The sequence below is a fragment of the Miniopterus schreibersii genome (assembly GCF_964146895.1).
Source record: "Miniopterus schreibersii genome assembly, chromosome: 7".
NCBI lineage: Eukaryota > Metazoa > Chordata > Mammalia > Chiroptera > Miniopteridae > Miniopterus > Miniopterus schreibersii.
This window is the reverse complement of record NC_138108.1, coordinates 39,424,520-39,440,112: the sequence shown is the minus strand read 5'-3', so window position 1 is coordinate 39,440,112 and position 15,593 is coordinate 39,424,520. Positions and strand designations below refer to the sequence as shown.

Here is a 15,593-nt window from a genome sequence, read left to right as displayed (position 1 = left end):
CAACTATAGTTGATGAGAGATACTTTGTATTCTTATTAGAGTGCCATGAAACAAATGTAACTTTCTTCAAAAAGCTACAGATTATCACTTCTCAGCCTTTTGGCTAAGATCAAGCAAAGTACCTGTTCTTATCTGTGTAAAAGGCTACAAATTATGTTTGTCAACTTTCTAGCTGGATTGAGAAAATATCTGTTACCAGCTAGTTGGGAGAAGGAAGAGTGTGAAGGAAGCATAAAAACCATAAAAGATCAAAGCCCTATCCTCAAATGGCAATTTACTAAAATAGTGATTTTGAACCAGTATGCCATGGCACATTGGTGTGGCACAAGAATGTTTAAAACATGCAACTGTTTAGTCAGGGGCACTGACCTCTTTTTCCCTTACACTGTCAAGTAAAAAATGACAACAGCCAACACGACAATAGCAGGCTGGTGTGAATAATAAATCAAAATTACACCTTTTTATTCTTGTCGTATCGGCAAAAGATATATTTTGGGGGGTGTCACAGAATTTTAGTAATTAGTTTATGTGTGCCATGACATGAAAAAGGCTGTGGTAGAAAAACAAGAAAACATACGAAACAAGGACAGGACCACCTTACCTTCCTCAGTTCCTTTGCTTAAAATTTCCCCCCCAAAAACCCATTTAAGAGGCAAAAAGAAGGGGGAAAATAATCCTCTGGGAAGGTCAACATTTTATGCTAATTGGTTTCTGAAAGGATCTTACAGTGAGCAAAACTTCTAGAAAGTTATAATCTGTAAGAAGAAGGTATCCAGGAGTAAAAGTCTGTAAGATCGCTTATAGGGTCTGTTAAGATAGAGACAAAGCTTAATGGTTGTTGACTCTTAGAAATGAACCAACTCTCAAGGTAATGCATATCTGCCTGCATGATGCAGAAATACAAAAATTTAACTGTAACCCATATCTTCCCTCACTGAGCACAGCCTTAATGACTCCTATGAAATAAGTTCAGCATTTATATTATAATTTCCATTTCAGTAAGAATTGGAAAGATCAGACATACAAATATATTATTGAATCTGAAAGGCAGAAAAACAACAGGTTGAAATCACAGCAAGTTCCTCCATATTACAGTCTGAAAAGAAGCTATAATAAAATCTCACAGCATCTTATGTAATGTATTGATAATCTATCATAAAAGATAATTTTGGAATATTTATGATTATGCAATATATGCTTAGCCCTGAATCCATGACTTCTCTGTCCAGTAAAAGCATTTAGAAAACTTGGACTGCAGAGACAGCAGTCACTTTTTGCAATTACTGAATAAATTTCTAAGCTTTGCAATCCATGTAGACAGTGATAAGTAAAGAAACACATTTTATTACTCCTTTTGCCTCCATTTCTTTAAGTAAACCCTGGTCCAGACCTCAAAACTTTTATGCCCAAAGGAAAAAAGTCCAGGGATAAGCTTGGGCAATACTCACAGTATATACAAAAGAAAATGTCTTTTGGTAAGTCTTCCTTCTATCTACCACAACATGCACTTTCACGTTGTTGTATTTTATTTCATGCTTTTTGATTGTCATCAATCAGAAGGACAATTCTATTCTTTGTTGGGTAACTGGTCTATGCTTCCAAGAGTGAAAAGCTTACTGAAATAGAAGCTGCAGCAGTTGAGAACCAGGTCACAGAAGTGAATGAGACAAAGTGAGAAATGGCTCTGAAGCTTAACTAGCCAAGAAATACTAGATGCAGGTGATGCAGAACAGGCACACAACATAGTAAGAATAATAAAGGTTGATCCTCAAAATAGTAGAAAGATCAAATTGAAGAAAAACAAACATTTTTAAAGAACTGAATTTTTTCTATTTTTAAAAACAATTAGTATATCATCTATTTGCCAAAAAAAAGGTCTTCTGAATCAATAGTAGATCCAGTAGATCACAATTTGTGGGTAGCCATTAAAATGAGCACAGTAATGCTAATTCCCTTTCTAAATTTCTTTTCTCCCCTTTTTATGAAAAATACAAGGAAAACAAGAGAAAGAAACAGCGTTATAGAATCTACTACTATACCTACAACATTGTGCTTCTCTGTTCTGCTACCAGCACTAAAGTGCAAATCACCTCCAATCATCTCTCCTACATAATACCTAAAATAACTTTCTAAGTTGCTGCTCCAGATCCATTCTTATTCCCCTCTAATTTATTTTCCATACCATAGCCTCAATGGTATTTTTAAAATAACCATATGATCATGTCATATTCCTTCTTTAAAATCTTCCATGGCTTTCTATACTTTTAGATTAAAGCCTAAAATCCTTATCATCAACTAAAAGGCCCAGAAATATCTCTTGCCTACCTAGACTTTTCTCTATAATCCAGTCTTTGGCCTTCTTTCCGTTCTTTAAGCCTGCCATTCTCTGCCCTCCCTCAGGGCTTTCAAATATGCTGATCCTTCTGCCTGAAACACTACCCACCATGTCGTACCACACTTCACACACATATCCATCCTTTTGGTCTCAACTCAAATATCACTTCCTCTGGGAGCCTGTAGCAGGCAGAAAACTAAAGATAGCCCTCTCCTCCAAGATTTTAATCCTCTGGTTATACAATCAAATAGTAGTCTAGGTACTGCTGTGGAGGAATTTTGTAGATATAATTATTACAAATAATTATATTTGTAATTATTTGTAATTACAGCTGATTTTAAAACAGATTATCCTGGTGGGTCTAATATAATCTGTTAAATCCTTAAATAAAAGCAGAGCTTTCTAGGCCCAAGGGCAGAATAGGGAGTCAGAGAGATGCAGAAGGTGACCAATAACCTGACTGAGTCTGTAAGAATATTTTCCCCACAGAGATTCCAGGACAGCTGAGAACCTTGACTTAGACCTACACAGGGAACCAGGGAACCCGTCAAGCCACCTGTCTCACCTTTACAACTCTAATACAGTAAATGGGTACTGATCTGTGGCAACAATAGGAAATGAATACAAAGGCCCTTCCCTGACCCCCATCTCCACCCCAGGCTGTTGAGGGCCCCTGTTAAATGTTCCCATAGCATTTGGCACTTCTCTTTCATAATATCCATCACACTTAGTACTTCATACATGCTGTCTAAGCTCTACAGTCAGAAATTTTGTACTTTTGTGTACCATACACCATTATAGTCCAATGTCTATGCAACTGGTAGCCATAAAGGTTTTTTGATTAATTGGACAAATTTTTTATTCTCAGAATTCTCAATCACAACACACCTTCTGTAATATACTATATTATAAAATATTTCTATCATAAGGGCCAATTGCTTTATAGCAGTGACTAAGAAGAGGGAAAACAAGTAGGATGAGTGGAATATATTCAAAGTCCCTGGGGCGGTGGTTCTTTTTGTTTTACAAACCCTCCCTCACTTGCCACTACTCACAATCGGAAATGTCCACTCCATGCCCAAAAGATTGCCATATATAGAGGCATTATTACAAATGTTACAGGGTCATATTCCTCAGGTACGTTGGATTGTAAATAAAGGCTTAAAACATCATTACACTTTTTTAAAGAAATATTTTTTCAAACTGTAAAAACAAAGCAAATTTATTCAAGGATATTGCTTTTTTCCTAATTAAAAAAAAAAGACTAAATATATTAAAACTATCTGGTCAGAAAAAGGAAAAGTCAACAAAAAGAACAATTTACTTACATTAATGGGAAAGTAAAAAACGGGAGTGTCATGGTAAGTCTTGCTGTAAGTTCATCAGGAAGATACCACAAGTATACAATTAAACAGGTAAACAGATAGAGAATTGAGGAGTAGAGAATTAATCTTCCAACCCATAATTTTTGTAGTCTCTGATTTTTTTCCCTAAATTCTTCCAATGCTTGAATTTCCTGTTAAGAGAAAATTATTTCATATTATTAAATCTCAAATTTCATAAAGATATTAAAATGTTAACAAAAATTTTTCACATGACAGATTATGTAGAAAGAACTCTTAAATTTCAATGAAATATAACACCTTAGTATTTTAAAACAGAACATAATGTGAAAAACTAAAAATAAAGTTAAAATTTTTAAAAATGCCCATCTGACAAAACACTTTTTTAAGTGCAATATTGATACTATTTTAAACCTATCAAATTAGCAAAGATCAGAGGTATGAAATTAGCATCAATAAACAGTATTTGTTAAAAATCAAACAAGTAGTAATTCTCCTGTATAAGGTCTATACAATATCTGCCTATAAAAAAGAATTCATAAATATTGAAATAGTGATCTATACTATATTCTTTCAATCTATTCAAAACTCTCAGTATTCCCAAGGCATAACCATTTTTAATAATCATAGAAAGCATAAAAAGCTGTGAAGTTTGCAGACTAATAAAAATTGTTGCAAACTATCTTATAATCTACTTTATCCTATCTGTAACATTGATTTACACAATGCTGTACATCTAATTTCATTAAAACAAGCTCCATTACTTGACACGATCTTAAGTCAGTGATAGACTTTTACTTAACACCTAAAATGGATTAAAACACCCCAGAGGCAAAGAGCTTACCTTATCTATAGTTTCCAGAACTTCTACAGTTGAAGGTTTTGTCTGTTACAGAAATAGAAATAAGAGACAGCATTAAAACTTGTTACTGCAAATTTACAAACACCTCGGTTTATATAATCATAAAAGAACACTTTCATGCAAAATTGTTTTTTCCAATGCTGTAAAGCAATACGTATGCCTGTTTATTTATAAATAAGATTTTGATTTAAATAAAAATTATAAACAGGACTACATAAGATTAAATAAGCATATTCCTACTTAACTTCTTTTTAGTCTAGAAGTACTTTTAACTCCGATAGCTCAATTTTTACCATTCTTAAACCCAACAGAACATACTTTTTTTGTTTGTTTTTAATCCTCATCTGAGGATATCAAGAAAAACAAATTTTCCTCCAAGAAAAATTTTCTTAGATATAATTACTCAAAAAAAATTCATGTACTAAAGATTCAAGACTAAAATAGGTCTGATTTGCTATTGCTAACAGCTCACTTACAACTCTGGAGGTCAAAATCAATAGTCTTCCTTCATTCTGAATTCCTAAAGTACTTTTCTGAAGATTATATTTTGAAAGGGCATCTAAGAATATTTCATTATAGCAGAGCTTGTTTGTTAAAGGTGTTTTTAATACCACCTAGAATAAAAACCAGCCAAAATGACTCATACGACACTTCAGAAAATGTTTACCAATTATATACTCAACAGTCTAAGTGGGTAATGAATATCAATTCATTGTAGTTCCCACAAGAGTTGTTAACATTAGGTTGAACCATATGAAATTGCTATTTATGTAAGTCAAAGCTGTTGAAAATTGGCAATTTCATATGGTCCAACTTAACAAGAAAGACAAAGGAAGAATAGATAAATATGATCTTCAGGCAGAACTGTAAAAAGGTTTTTAAAGGGGGACAGGAGTCAATATAATGCCAATCCAAAACACAGCAGTTCCAGCAATAGTTCAAAACTAAACTACGTACCAAGTATTGCTGGACTTCATTATTATGGTAAAAAGGAGTCCAAAAATAAGCAAAGTAATTTGTCCTAGACTACATTATCTCCTCTTACATTAGAGAAGAGCATTTATCAATGTATTTTATGTTGTCTGGCTCTAAAGTTGAGCTACCTTCCTCTAAAGCCTTAACCAATAAAATCAGACTGAATTTTTAATTGTTTAACCTATATTTCCTAAAAGTATATTTAGTGTGACTTCAGTAAATATTTGCAACAAGTTTGTTTGTTTGCTTATAACCCTCACCTGAGGATATTTTTTCCATTGCTTTTCAGAGAGAGTGGGAGGGGGTGGGGGGGAGAGAGAGAGAAAACATTGACTTGAGAGACACATCAATTGGTTGCCTCCCACACGGGCCCCACCCAGGGATCGAGGTAGTGCCCCTGACAGGAATTGAACCCGGTAACCTTCAGTCTTCGGGCTGAGGCCCTAATCACTGAGCCAAACTGGCTAGGGCTGCAACAAGTTTTAGGCAAAAAGATATAACCTATAAAAACATAAGTATTGTATAAAATACTAATTTCAACTTTCTTTCAAATAAGATTGAAATTTAGGTACTATGAGAAGAAACCAAGAAAAGATAACTATTTGTACATGAATACATAGAAATAAAAACAAATCATAAGTCAGGGTCAAATAATTCTGTTACGCAGAGACATTAGACACCTATATAGCAAGTAGAACTATTAAAGTCCAAATAAAAAACTAATTTATAAGAGAAGAAAGAAAAATTAGAGTCAGGGATAATATCAAACTACTACTCAAGTCTACACCACAAAGGAGACTTTCACAAATAGCTTTGTTTGACACTTTCCTATTAGACTAAAAACTGGCTGTAAAGAAAAACAACTTACCCTCCATCGAGAAAATAATCCACCCATCTTTTAATTGTAGAAACTGGGCACAATGATAAATATCATCAATTTTCCAAAGAAATTCAAGGCTAGAAATAAAAGAAGCATTTTAAAAATTTAAGTTACAACACACAGCCTACCCACTATAAAACTTAGATGCTGTAATACTGCTTAAAAATACTATAGAAGATTAATTTCTTTGGACTCCACTAATGTGAAATTTTAATTTAAACAGTCTTGAGATAGAGTCCATCTTTTAAAAAATCCCTTCTTCCAAGCCAGGACATCTTTAAATGTGAAGACAAAGCTGGAAAGGCTTTTTAATGGCAAGGTATTTTAGAAGTGTATATTCATACCACTTTGCAATTTTCTGTTCTTTTAAAGTAGGTCACCTGTATTGTTCTTGTAAGAAAAGTTTTACTATATTATTTCCATTCTACATGATTAAACTCAACTTTTTCTATCATTTAGCTGACTCCCAACTAATTATTTGAATTTAAGGGTATTTCACAATGTTTAGAATAATATCACCTTACAAGTAATAATAGAAATTCAACTGGATTTGAATAAGAAAATAAGGGTTTCAAGGCTACCTGTGACCTTGAGCAAATCACTTAATGTTTCTGAGCCTTAATTTTTCTGTAAGTTAGAGTTAATAATGCTACCACTTTTCACAGGAGAGCTTTCATTTTTACCATTTTAAAAGTAAGAAAATTAAGAGAAAAGAGGTTTAGTGATTTGTCCAATACCTCAGAAAAAACATGGCCAAATCCACTCTATCTTCAGACTTCCCATCTGTTCACTCCGGTCCAACACCCAAATAAGCATTTCTCTCTAAAACTGTGTTTAAGTCCCTCTCAAGTTAGTTGACCTTCACGTCAGCTACCTGTATATCCTCTTCATTTAGTCATTTTTCTATTACTCTGAAATGTATTATAATATTACCATATGTTTGAAAATGTATCAGTAATATTATATTTTAAATCAATTTACCAGTCAATAATTATATAAAGTTTTATTCTTTTAAGTTGAACCAGTGAAAATATACTTTCAAACATTTTTTTTTACCAGGTTATAGTTACATACTGACAATGTATAAGACTACTTCATTTCCATAAAAAAAAAAAGTTCTTACATTTTTTTAAACCATAAATGTAATAAAAAATAATGTCAGTACCAAGTAAGTACTCTCTGCAACACTATTTATAGGTTAGAATTATCATAAGCAATATCTATCTTGGACTTTTTTGGTTAGAAAAGTAACAAAGAACCTAATTATGAAATACTTTTACTTACAAAGGAATACTTTTACTTACAGACAGAAATAAGTATAATCTGTCCTGAAATTTTTTGAAGTTTATAAATTTAATGAATGTTATAAGTCATATTTAAGTTGTAATCTAAATATTATTAATCCTTCAATATTAACTCCGTATTCAAATATCTAAAACGCAGTTGTAGGAAATCCAGGAACTTTAATGAATGAAAGTATAAATTTCTGAGTTAAGACATTATATAGATTTTAAAACCTTCTTAAGATGCTAAAAATAACCACCAAGAAAGGTGACTGGGGAGGGAAGATTCAGATGAACCACTTTAATTTGGTATTTTTAAAGTATATCCGCTATTTTGAAACTAATGTATGGTGTCTAGTTTTGTACACTACTGACCTACACAGTTTGGTTTGTAACAGTTTGTAACAGACTTATATGCCTCCAAGTTAAGTTTGTAGCCATCACAAATCAGAATTTTTAATATTTGAAAGTAATAACAATGATAATATCAGTTAAATACTTGGTAAGCACTCCCTAGCAGGTCCTAAAACAAATGCTTTACATGAATTTCATCATTTAGATACTACTATTGCTCCATTTTATAAATAAGGAAACAGGCTAGGGAAGTGAAGTAGTTAAGACCATCAAAGACATTAAGTAGTAGAGTCAGACACAGCATTTTAGTCTGTTTTTTAAAACAACCAGTTATTCCCAATAACACAAAATCAGAAATAAAATATGCTTTTACATATTAGATTAAAATATTTATATATAAAATATATGAAAGCACCGCTGACATTCTCAAATGGCTGGTAAACAGAGACACAGAAGTGGAAAGTGAGTTATAAACACAAGAGACAGTGTTAGTATAGTGTATCAAGTAGCCCAATTCCTTCATTTGGTTAACTTTGAATGCATAAATATGCTTAGAAAAGATGTTGAATGATTTGCCAAAATTATGCAACTCCAGGTAGGGGCAGAACTGACACTAGAAATCTGCAAGCACTTTCTTTACTTGTTTACTGTATGTCACTTTTTAAATAAGTATAATATGAAATACATGTATAAAATTGCAATTAATACCAACTTTGACATCAATTATTTGCTTGGAGAATTGTTTTAGTTAATGAAACAAACTATGGCTTAGCCTTCCAGATCCCTGAAGCAGAGGACTGTGCTTTTCAATGTGTCCTCTAAAACAACATCAGGATAACAGTCATTAAATGCCATATCCATGCTTTCAAGTTCATAATCAAAGAACCAGTCGGCCCTCATTGTTCCAGCAAGTTTCCTATCACATTCTGGTATCTGTTAAGGATGTTGATTTACTATAATGCACATGTAATGTTAGTGCTTTCCAAAAGATATAAAAGTATAACAAAATTAATCAACTATTTATCTAAAGCTTTAATTTCATACCTCTTCTATTCTCACACTTTTTCCCTCCTTGCTACTCAAACATCTTAACTCCAATTCCTGTAGCCCATTACTTACTATGAAATCTTGGGCAAATAAGTTACTTACCCTCCTCAGTTACTCAATAACTTCATCTGCAAAGGAGGGATAGTTAAGGACCCTCTTAAATGTTGAAAGGCTTAAATGACATAATGCCTTCTAAACTATTTACAACAGTGCCTGACCCATATTAATTTCTTAATACAAATTGCTATTTTAACTGCTGTGATCGCTGCTGTTTTCTAGCCCATCTCTGCTTCCTTTCAACACATGGAAATTACATTGGAACCAAATAACTAGCATTTCTTTCTGAAGCATAAATCAATGTGCTTGCCCTTGAGTGGACAGATGGCTCAATCTCAAGTGGCTTATTCCCAAGAACTCTTCCATGAACATGTAAAGACACAGTCTCTTTCCACTCTGATATCACAATGGGACTTGACATGACCTTAAAAGCTAGGTGCATCTAACATGTTTTCAATGAATAATAACGCCCCCATATTATTTGGACTTTTTTCTATTAACTGCAAGTCACACTCAGGTTTGGATGTCAGAATTTAAAATCTTGGGGCATGTTATTTTTAAATTTTCAACTAATTTCAAGTCAAATTAAAATAATGGAGTAGAAAAGGTCTCTGTTCAAAATATGACTCAACCACATACTAGCTATGTGATCTTGGTTAAAGTAAATTAAACTCTCTAAGCCTCAGTTTAAGCATTTCTAAAATGGCAAAAATATCTATACTTCACAGAATTATTGCATGAATTAAATGAAATTATATATCACTTGGCACAGTGTCCAACAAACTTTAAGTGCATAATAAATTGTAGCCATTGTTATTACTATTACCAGAAAACACATGTAGTACAGACAATACTTCTAATATGGAACACATTTCTTTCTAACTTCTTATCAAGAAAAAACCTGTTTCATAATTTTCAAATTGAAAAATAAAACTGTAGTTTGTATTTTACTGAAATTGTATTGCTCTCATTTTTTCTAATATAAAAAATAAAGCAAAATATTCTGCAGACTCTATATTAAAATAACATGTTGGCCTTTTACAGCAAAGAAAGTTTAGTATGTTTATCAAGTTTAAAACTTAAGCAGAAACTATTCAATATCAATAGTACCTCTACAACACATTGTACTATTGAAGATTAAAAGTGCTTTGTTCTAAAACTCTGACTTTCAAGTATCATAATTGAAAAGGCAATTCTGAAATATCCCAAACTGCCACATTCATTGTTTAAAAATAAAATTACTGAAAAGTACACTTCCCAAAGCACTTTCATTGTATGATGATTAGGTTCTAGTCTTCATGGAAAGTCAATGTTCATTCTGAACTAAATACTAACAAAAATGATTATCTGATTAGGAAAATTTCTTTATCAAGTTATGATAGCCAATAACTTCTTCCTTTTCTTATATTCTTTTTCAATTTAACAATATATAAACACTATGTAAGTTTGGTAACAGCACTGGACTGATCTCAGAGGATGACAGAGAAACTTAAAATCCTAATTTTAAATGCGTCACTCATGTTTTTAAAAATGTGTTCAAAATCAACTTGGTCCTCCTAAAATGGAACTATGGAGACAGCTGAGGACAAAAGATTAGCAGTCCCTGCCGGTTTGGACATATGCCTGAAACCAAGCCTGCTCACATCCACACAAACCCCTGTAGAAGAGGGTCAGTTTTGTCAGTGGTACACCCAGGCCACGGGGAAAGGAGAAACAGTTGACACTGGTCACCACACACCGGACGCCAACGAGGAAAAGCAGAACGTGGAAAACTCAGTGAGTCACAGGTTTTACTTAGTACTGCGAGGGAACCATCAGCAAAACTGAGTTCACCAATCCCAGTTCTCTCCCAATCCCCATACACAATACTAAAGAATTAAACTACAGATGAAATTTCCATTTGCTCTCCTTCTGCCATGCTAATGACAGCGAGGCAGCCCTGCCCTTCCCTCCACCCCCTCCACCGCCCACCATTCCTCTAATGAGGACGATCGTACACAGGCTTCCAAACCGTACATAATCCACGCCCACACGCTGGGCCGAGCCGCATGACACTGACAGTTTTCGGTCTCTCCTGATCTTTCCAACTCCCGGGGCCCCCGCACAACTCAGAAAGACCTGGGTACAACACCGAAAACCACAGCGTAGCGTAGCATCTTCTGGCCCTTCGCCTCCACGTGGGTGGGCCGAGGCTCAGCTCACCCCAGCCGCCGCCACCACGACCCCACCCCGCCCCGCCGAGCACAGGGCTGGGAACCACCTCCCCAGGGGGCGGGGGGGAGGGAAGAAAGGGGTCTCCAGCATTCTAGAACCGCCCCGGCCACTGTGCCGGGACACCACAGGGACCCGGCGGCGAGGCTGGGTCAGCGCGCAGCAGGGAGCGAGGGGGACTAGCGGCCCCCGCAGAGCTTAGGCCACTGAGCACGGGCGGGGGCTGCTGGGAGAGGCGAGCGGCAGGAGCGGGAGCGTGTTTCCCAGGAACGAGCTCGGCGCGCCCTCCCTCTGCCGAGCGCTCCCAATTGCCCGCATTTTAAGCGCTGTACCTTCCAGAAACGGCCAAAGCCCGGCACCAGCGTCCACCTCGGCCAGCTTCGGCCGCCACCGCGTAGCCTGCCTCCGGAGCAAGCAGCAGCCGCCACTGACAGAGGGACGGGCCCTGCCAACGCCTTCCCATCAAACCCCGCGCTCCCGCCGCCGGCCAATCGGCGCCGGGGCTCGCGCGCGCCGCTTCGTCACGTGACTGTGACCCGGCCGGCAGTTGGGGCGGGCGAGCCGGGCGGTTGGCGGGTGGGCATCCGCGCCTGTGACTTCACGGCCAGACCGGGTGCCGGCCGTCCCTTCTGAGAGGTGTGACGCTGCCTGATTTGACTCCTACCAATACAGTTAATTCTTACTCCTCCTTTTAATGCCCGTTCTGCAGACCCCATCGGAGAAAACAAAATCCCCGAAGTTGGTCCTAGAGCCTCTCGAGAGGGGTGGGGTTGAAGGCGCAGGTGGGCGCGGATGGAAGGGAACGCCCCTGAGGAGCCCCCGGAGCGGCCGGCCGGCGGGCGGCAGAGCGGGTTAGTGCTGCACGCGTTAGAGGGGACCGACGCCGGTGGAGAAAGTCCGGCCAGGCGCGCTGGAGGCGTGTATCGCTCAAGGACGTCAGAAGAGTCATTCGATAGCTGGACGCCTGCCTCACGGTGCGCGGTGGACTCCCAATGCCAAACGGGTCGATTTCAAACTGTGGGTAACAGCAGAAGCCGAGTGTTCTCTCTTAAAACCCTTACCTCAGAAACACTCCCCCTCAAAGGTCTTGATACGCGCGCGGGCCCACGGCTTAACCACCCAGCTGCCCTGGCCTCAGATTTGAAGCATTGCCCAAAGAGCGTCCGATTTCCCAGCGTGGGGACAGCCCCGAGTGAGACACTTGAACCGCTCCAGGTGACGCGGGGAAGGGCGGCTCCTCACCAGTACCCCTGGGGCGTGCGTTAGCCTGTGTGCTGCTTCGTGGGATCTTTCTATTATTACGTACACATTCTAAAATAAAGTTTCTAAGATTTTTAAAGAGTGTGATTTTTTTAAATAAACAAAGTAAGAAAGGAAACTGAACGTGGCATCTGCATGGTAAGAACAATTTACCCTGGAAGCTGGGAGAGAGTTCACTGTGGAGCAGCTTGTCCTGGCTGCTAAAAGCCTTTGGCTACAGGATGAAGGGAAGGGACCCAGTGTTTCCTTGTTGTGTACTCTGGGTCAGGCACTTCGTAAAGGTACAAGAAAACGGAAACGAGCATTTCACCTAGTCTGATATCGAAATTTAAGCATTTTGTATTTCAACCTTTGCTGTTTCAACGTCTTTGTTTTTTTTGAAAGGCCTGTGCAGTTGTGCAAATACTACATCTCACCTCAGGAAGATCTCTTTTTTCCTAAAAGAATAGGAAAGAAATGTTTTCCACTTGCTAAAGATTTGTTCTCTGGTTTTAACGGAGCCATGGAGGTCTATTTGTAAAGGAGGGGAAAACAGGAAATGGGGCACAGAAGAGCTAGCAGGATGCGAGAGATTCCGAAACCCTAAGCCAGCAACAAAATTCTCTAGGTAACTGCTCTAAAAGAGCAGAGATTTGGCCTGAGAAGTAGTGAATAATTGATTCTTTTAATCCTCCCAACATACTGTTAAGGTAATATTTTTCAAGATGAGGAAACTGAAAAGTAGAAAGATTATGTATAATGTTGAAGGTAACACTGTATCGAATGGTAAGAGTTTGTTAGGCACAGTGAGGGAAGACACTGCACCACGACTATAAGCTACAGGGTCCTTCTAAATATTGAGGGCAAGACTTTGTGTTAAGTGCCGAGGATACAGAGATAAATAAAACAGCTGCCCTAAAGCAACCGATAGTAGTGAAAGAAACCTCCAAGAAAACAAAAAGTACAACATAGAGTAAGTACTGTGATGAGAGATGGGAAAGCGGTAAGTCAGAGGTGATGTGAGACGGCCAATGAGAGTGGTGCTCTAGCTGAGCCCAAATATTAGGTGTTCCCTGCTGATCCTACATGGGATAGACTCTCAGGAAGTGAAATCACACGAGCACCAGAAAAGCTGAGGAAGGAAACAAACTACTCTAGCCAAAGGAGTTCTAAAGGGTCTAATTAAACAAGTGAGCCACATGTATTTGGAGCAATAAATGAAAGTTGCAAGAGATAGGTGCCAGGAGGGCTTACAGTGGTGAGCCCTCGTTGACCTGGTCAGAAAATTCAGAAAAGGCCTCTTTGAGGAAGTCACCCTGGAATGGAGGCCTAAAGGATGAAAAGCTGAAGCACCGAGAAAAGGAAACAGGGCATCTTATGTGAAGGCGTTTTTGAGGAAGGAGCGTCACAGGCCTGCTGGATTGAAAGCAGGCCGCCGTGGCCAGGGCCTAGACGGCAGGGGGGGGCTGCAGTGTGAAGCACTGAAACCAGACCAAGCAGGGCCTCACTGGCCATGCTGAGGACTTTCATCTTTTTCTTGAGGACAAAGTGGGGGGAGGATTTGATCTGATCAGATGTGTGTTTTGAAAAGATCATTCCAGCTGCAGCGTGAGAATATGAACAGGGCCAGCACGGACCAATCAGGATTCATGGTGGGGTTTAGTGTCCGTGGTGGTTCGAGTGGATTGGGGGGGAACAAGGAGACGAAGACCAGTAGGGAAAATGGAACAGTGTAGGAAGTAACACGTTAGCTCTCGGTGATGGATTTAGATTTGGAGGGCCTGAATGGGGATTGAAGGAGAGGGGGGAGTCAGAGATGACAGGATTTCTGTCAGGCACAGTGAGTGGGGACCAGTGCTATCACTGAAATGTGGGAACGCTGAAATAGAGCTGGGTTTAGGGGGAGGTGGTGATTTCAATTGGAACAGGTTGAGTTTAAGATGTTTCTGTAACTGCAAGGAGAGGTGTCTTGTAAACAGATTATGGATCTTAAGCACTGAGAAGAAATCTAAACTGGAGAAAAAACATTTTACAGTTTGTAATCTGTTCTTTTCCACAAGGCACTTATTTTTTCAAAATACAATTATTATAAACAGATGTTTTTAAGTACATTGTGGAAAAACAGAAAATCAAAAGTAGAAGTCTCAAAAGCAGTTTCCCAGACTTCCGTGTGAATCACCTGGGGTCTTTGTTTAAAAAAAAACAAAACACGCAAATTCTCAGACCCCTTCTCTGGAAATTCTGATTCTACATGTCTGGTATGGGGCCCATAAATTTGGATTTTTAACCAGTGCCACTGGTGGGAGTTTCCCTGGGCAATGGTGCTCCAGTACCAGAGGCCACCTGCATAAAAGTTACCCACAGTGCTTACTAATATATAGATTACTGGGCCCTGCAGACTAAAATCTCTAAGAATATAATGGATGGGAGGAATGGAGAGAGGAAGACTGTACAGTCCACAACTTCAAAGCCAGTGTCCTTTGCTGGGTGATACATATGTAGGCTGTAGGCAGCCCTCGAAAGCTGCTCTGATAACAGTTTTCCTGGCTTCTAGCCCAAGCCTCCTTTCCTGTCCACTGAAATGGCACTCAGCCCACCCTGATGCTGTTTTTCCACTAGTCCCATCAAACCTCACCCTTCCCTCTCTGGCCTCCCCATCTTCTTCAGTGTTATGTCCCATGTACTCCTCCCAGTTCAGTACTTTTTTAGCTAATCTGGTCAGGGCTGGGAGAGAAATAAGGTCAAATGCTGTTTCACTCTCAGAAAAACTTTTTTTTTTTCATTCTTGAGAACCTACTTTGGAAGTGTTTTTGTTTTTAAAGACTGAACTGTTTGTTCTCTTTGTAGTCTTGCTATAGCAACTCTAAGTCTCTATGAGGCACTGTAGATGCTTCTAACTGGAGAACAAATCAGAAAGAATGGGGGGAAAAGATAAGAATTATCTTTTTGTGATTATAAATATAGCAAACAGAAAAGTTCATAAAACAGGAGTATACTACTTAAATCT

The 15,593-nt window shown here is 38.1% G+C and overlaps 1 protein-coding gene and 1 pseudogene across 6 annotated transcripts in view; one reads left to right on the top strand and one right to left on the bottom strand.

Annotated features, from left to right (window-relative positions):
• The window catches only part of LNPK (lunapark, ER junction formation factor), a 55,563-nt gene extending 43,737 nt beyond the window's left edge, over positions 1–11,826 (bottom strand). For 4 of the 5 annotated variants that reach the window (XM_081142916.1, XM_081142917.1, XM_081142918.1 and 1 more), the window contains exons 1-4: positions 11,680–11,826; positions 6,384–6,472; positions 4,523–4,564; positions 3,664–3,851 (exon numbers count right to left, since the gene is read on the bottom strand). In XM_081142916.1, the coding sequence (XP_080999042.1) occupies positions 3,664–3,851; positions 4,523–4,564; positions 6,384–6,410 (257 nt within the window). In that variant the 5' untranslated portion in view covers positions 6,411–6,472; positions 11,680–11,826. Of the gene's footprint in view, positions 1–3,663; positions 3,852–4,522; positions 4,565–6,378; positions 6,473–11,679 lie in introns of all 5 variants that reach the window. The other variant, XM_081142920.1, reaches the window with a different exon arrangement.
• Positions 11,827–12,139: 313 nt separating this feature from the next.
• The window catches only part of LOC308559395 (small ribosomal subunit protein eS4 pseudogene), a 36,155-nt pseudogene continuing 32,701 nt past the window's right edge, over positions 12,140–15,593 (top strand). The window contains exon 1 of the transcript in view: positions 12,140–12,321. The product of the transcript in view is annotated as a small ribosomal subunit protein eS4 pseudogene (transcript). The remainder of the gene's footprint in view (positions 12,322–15,593) is intronic.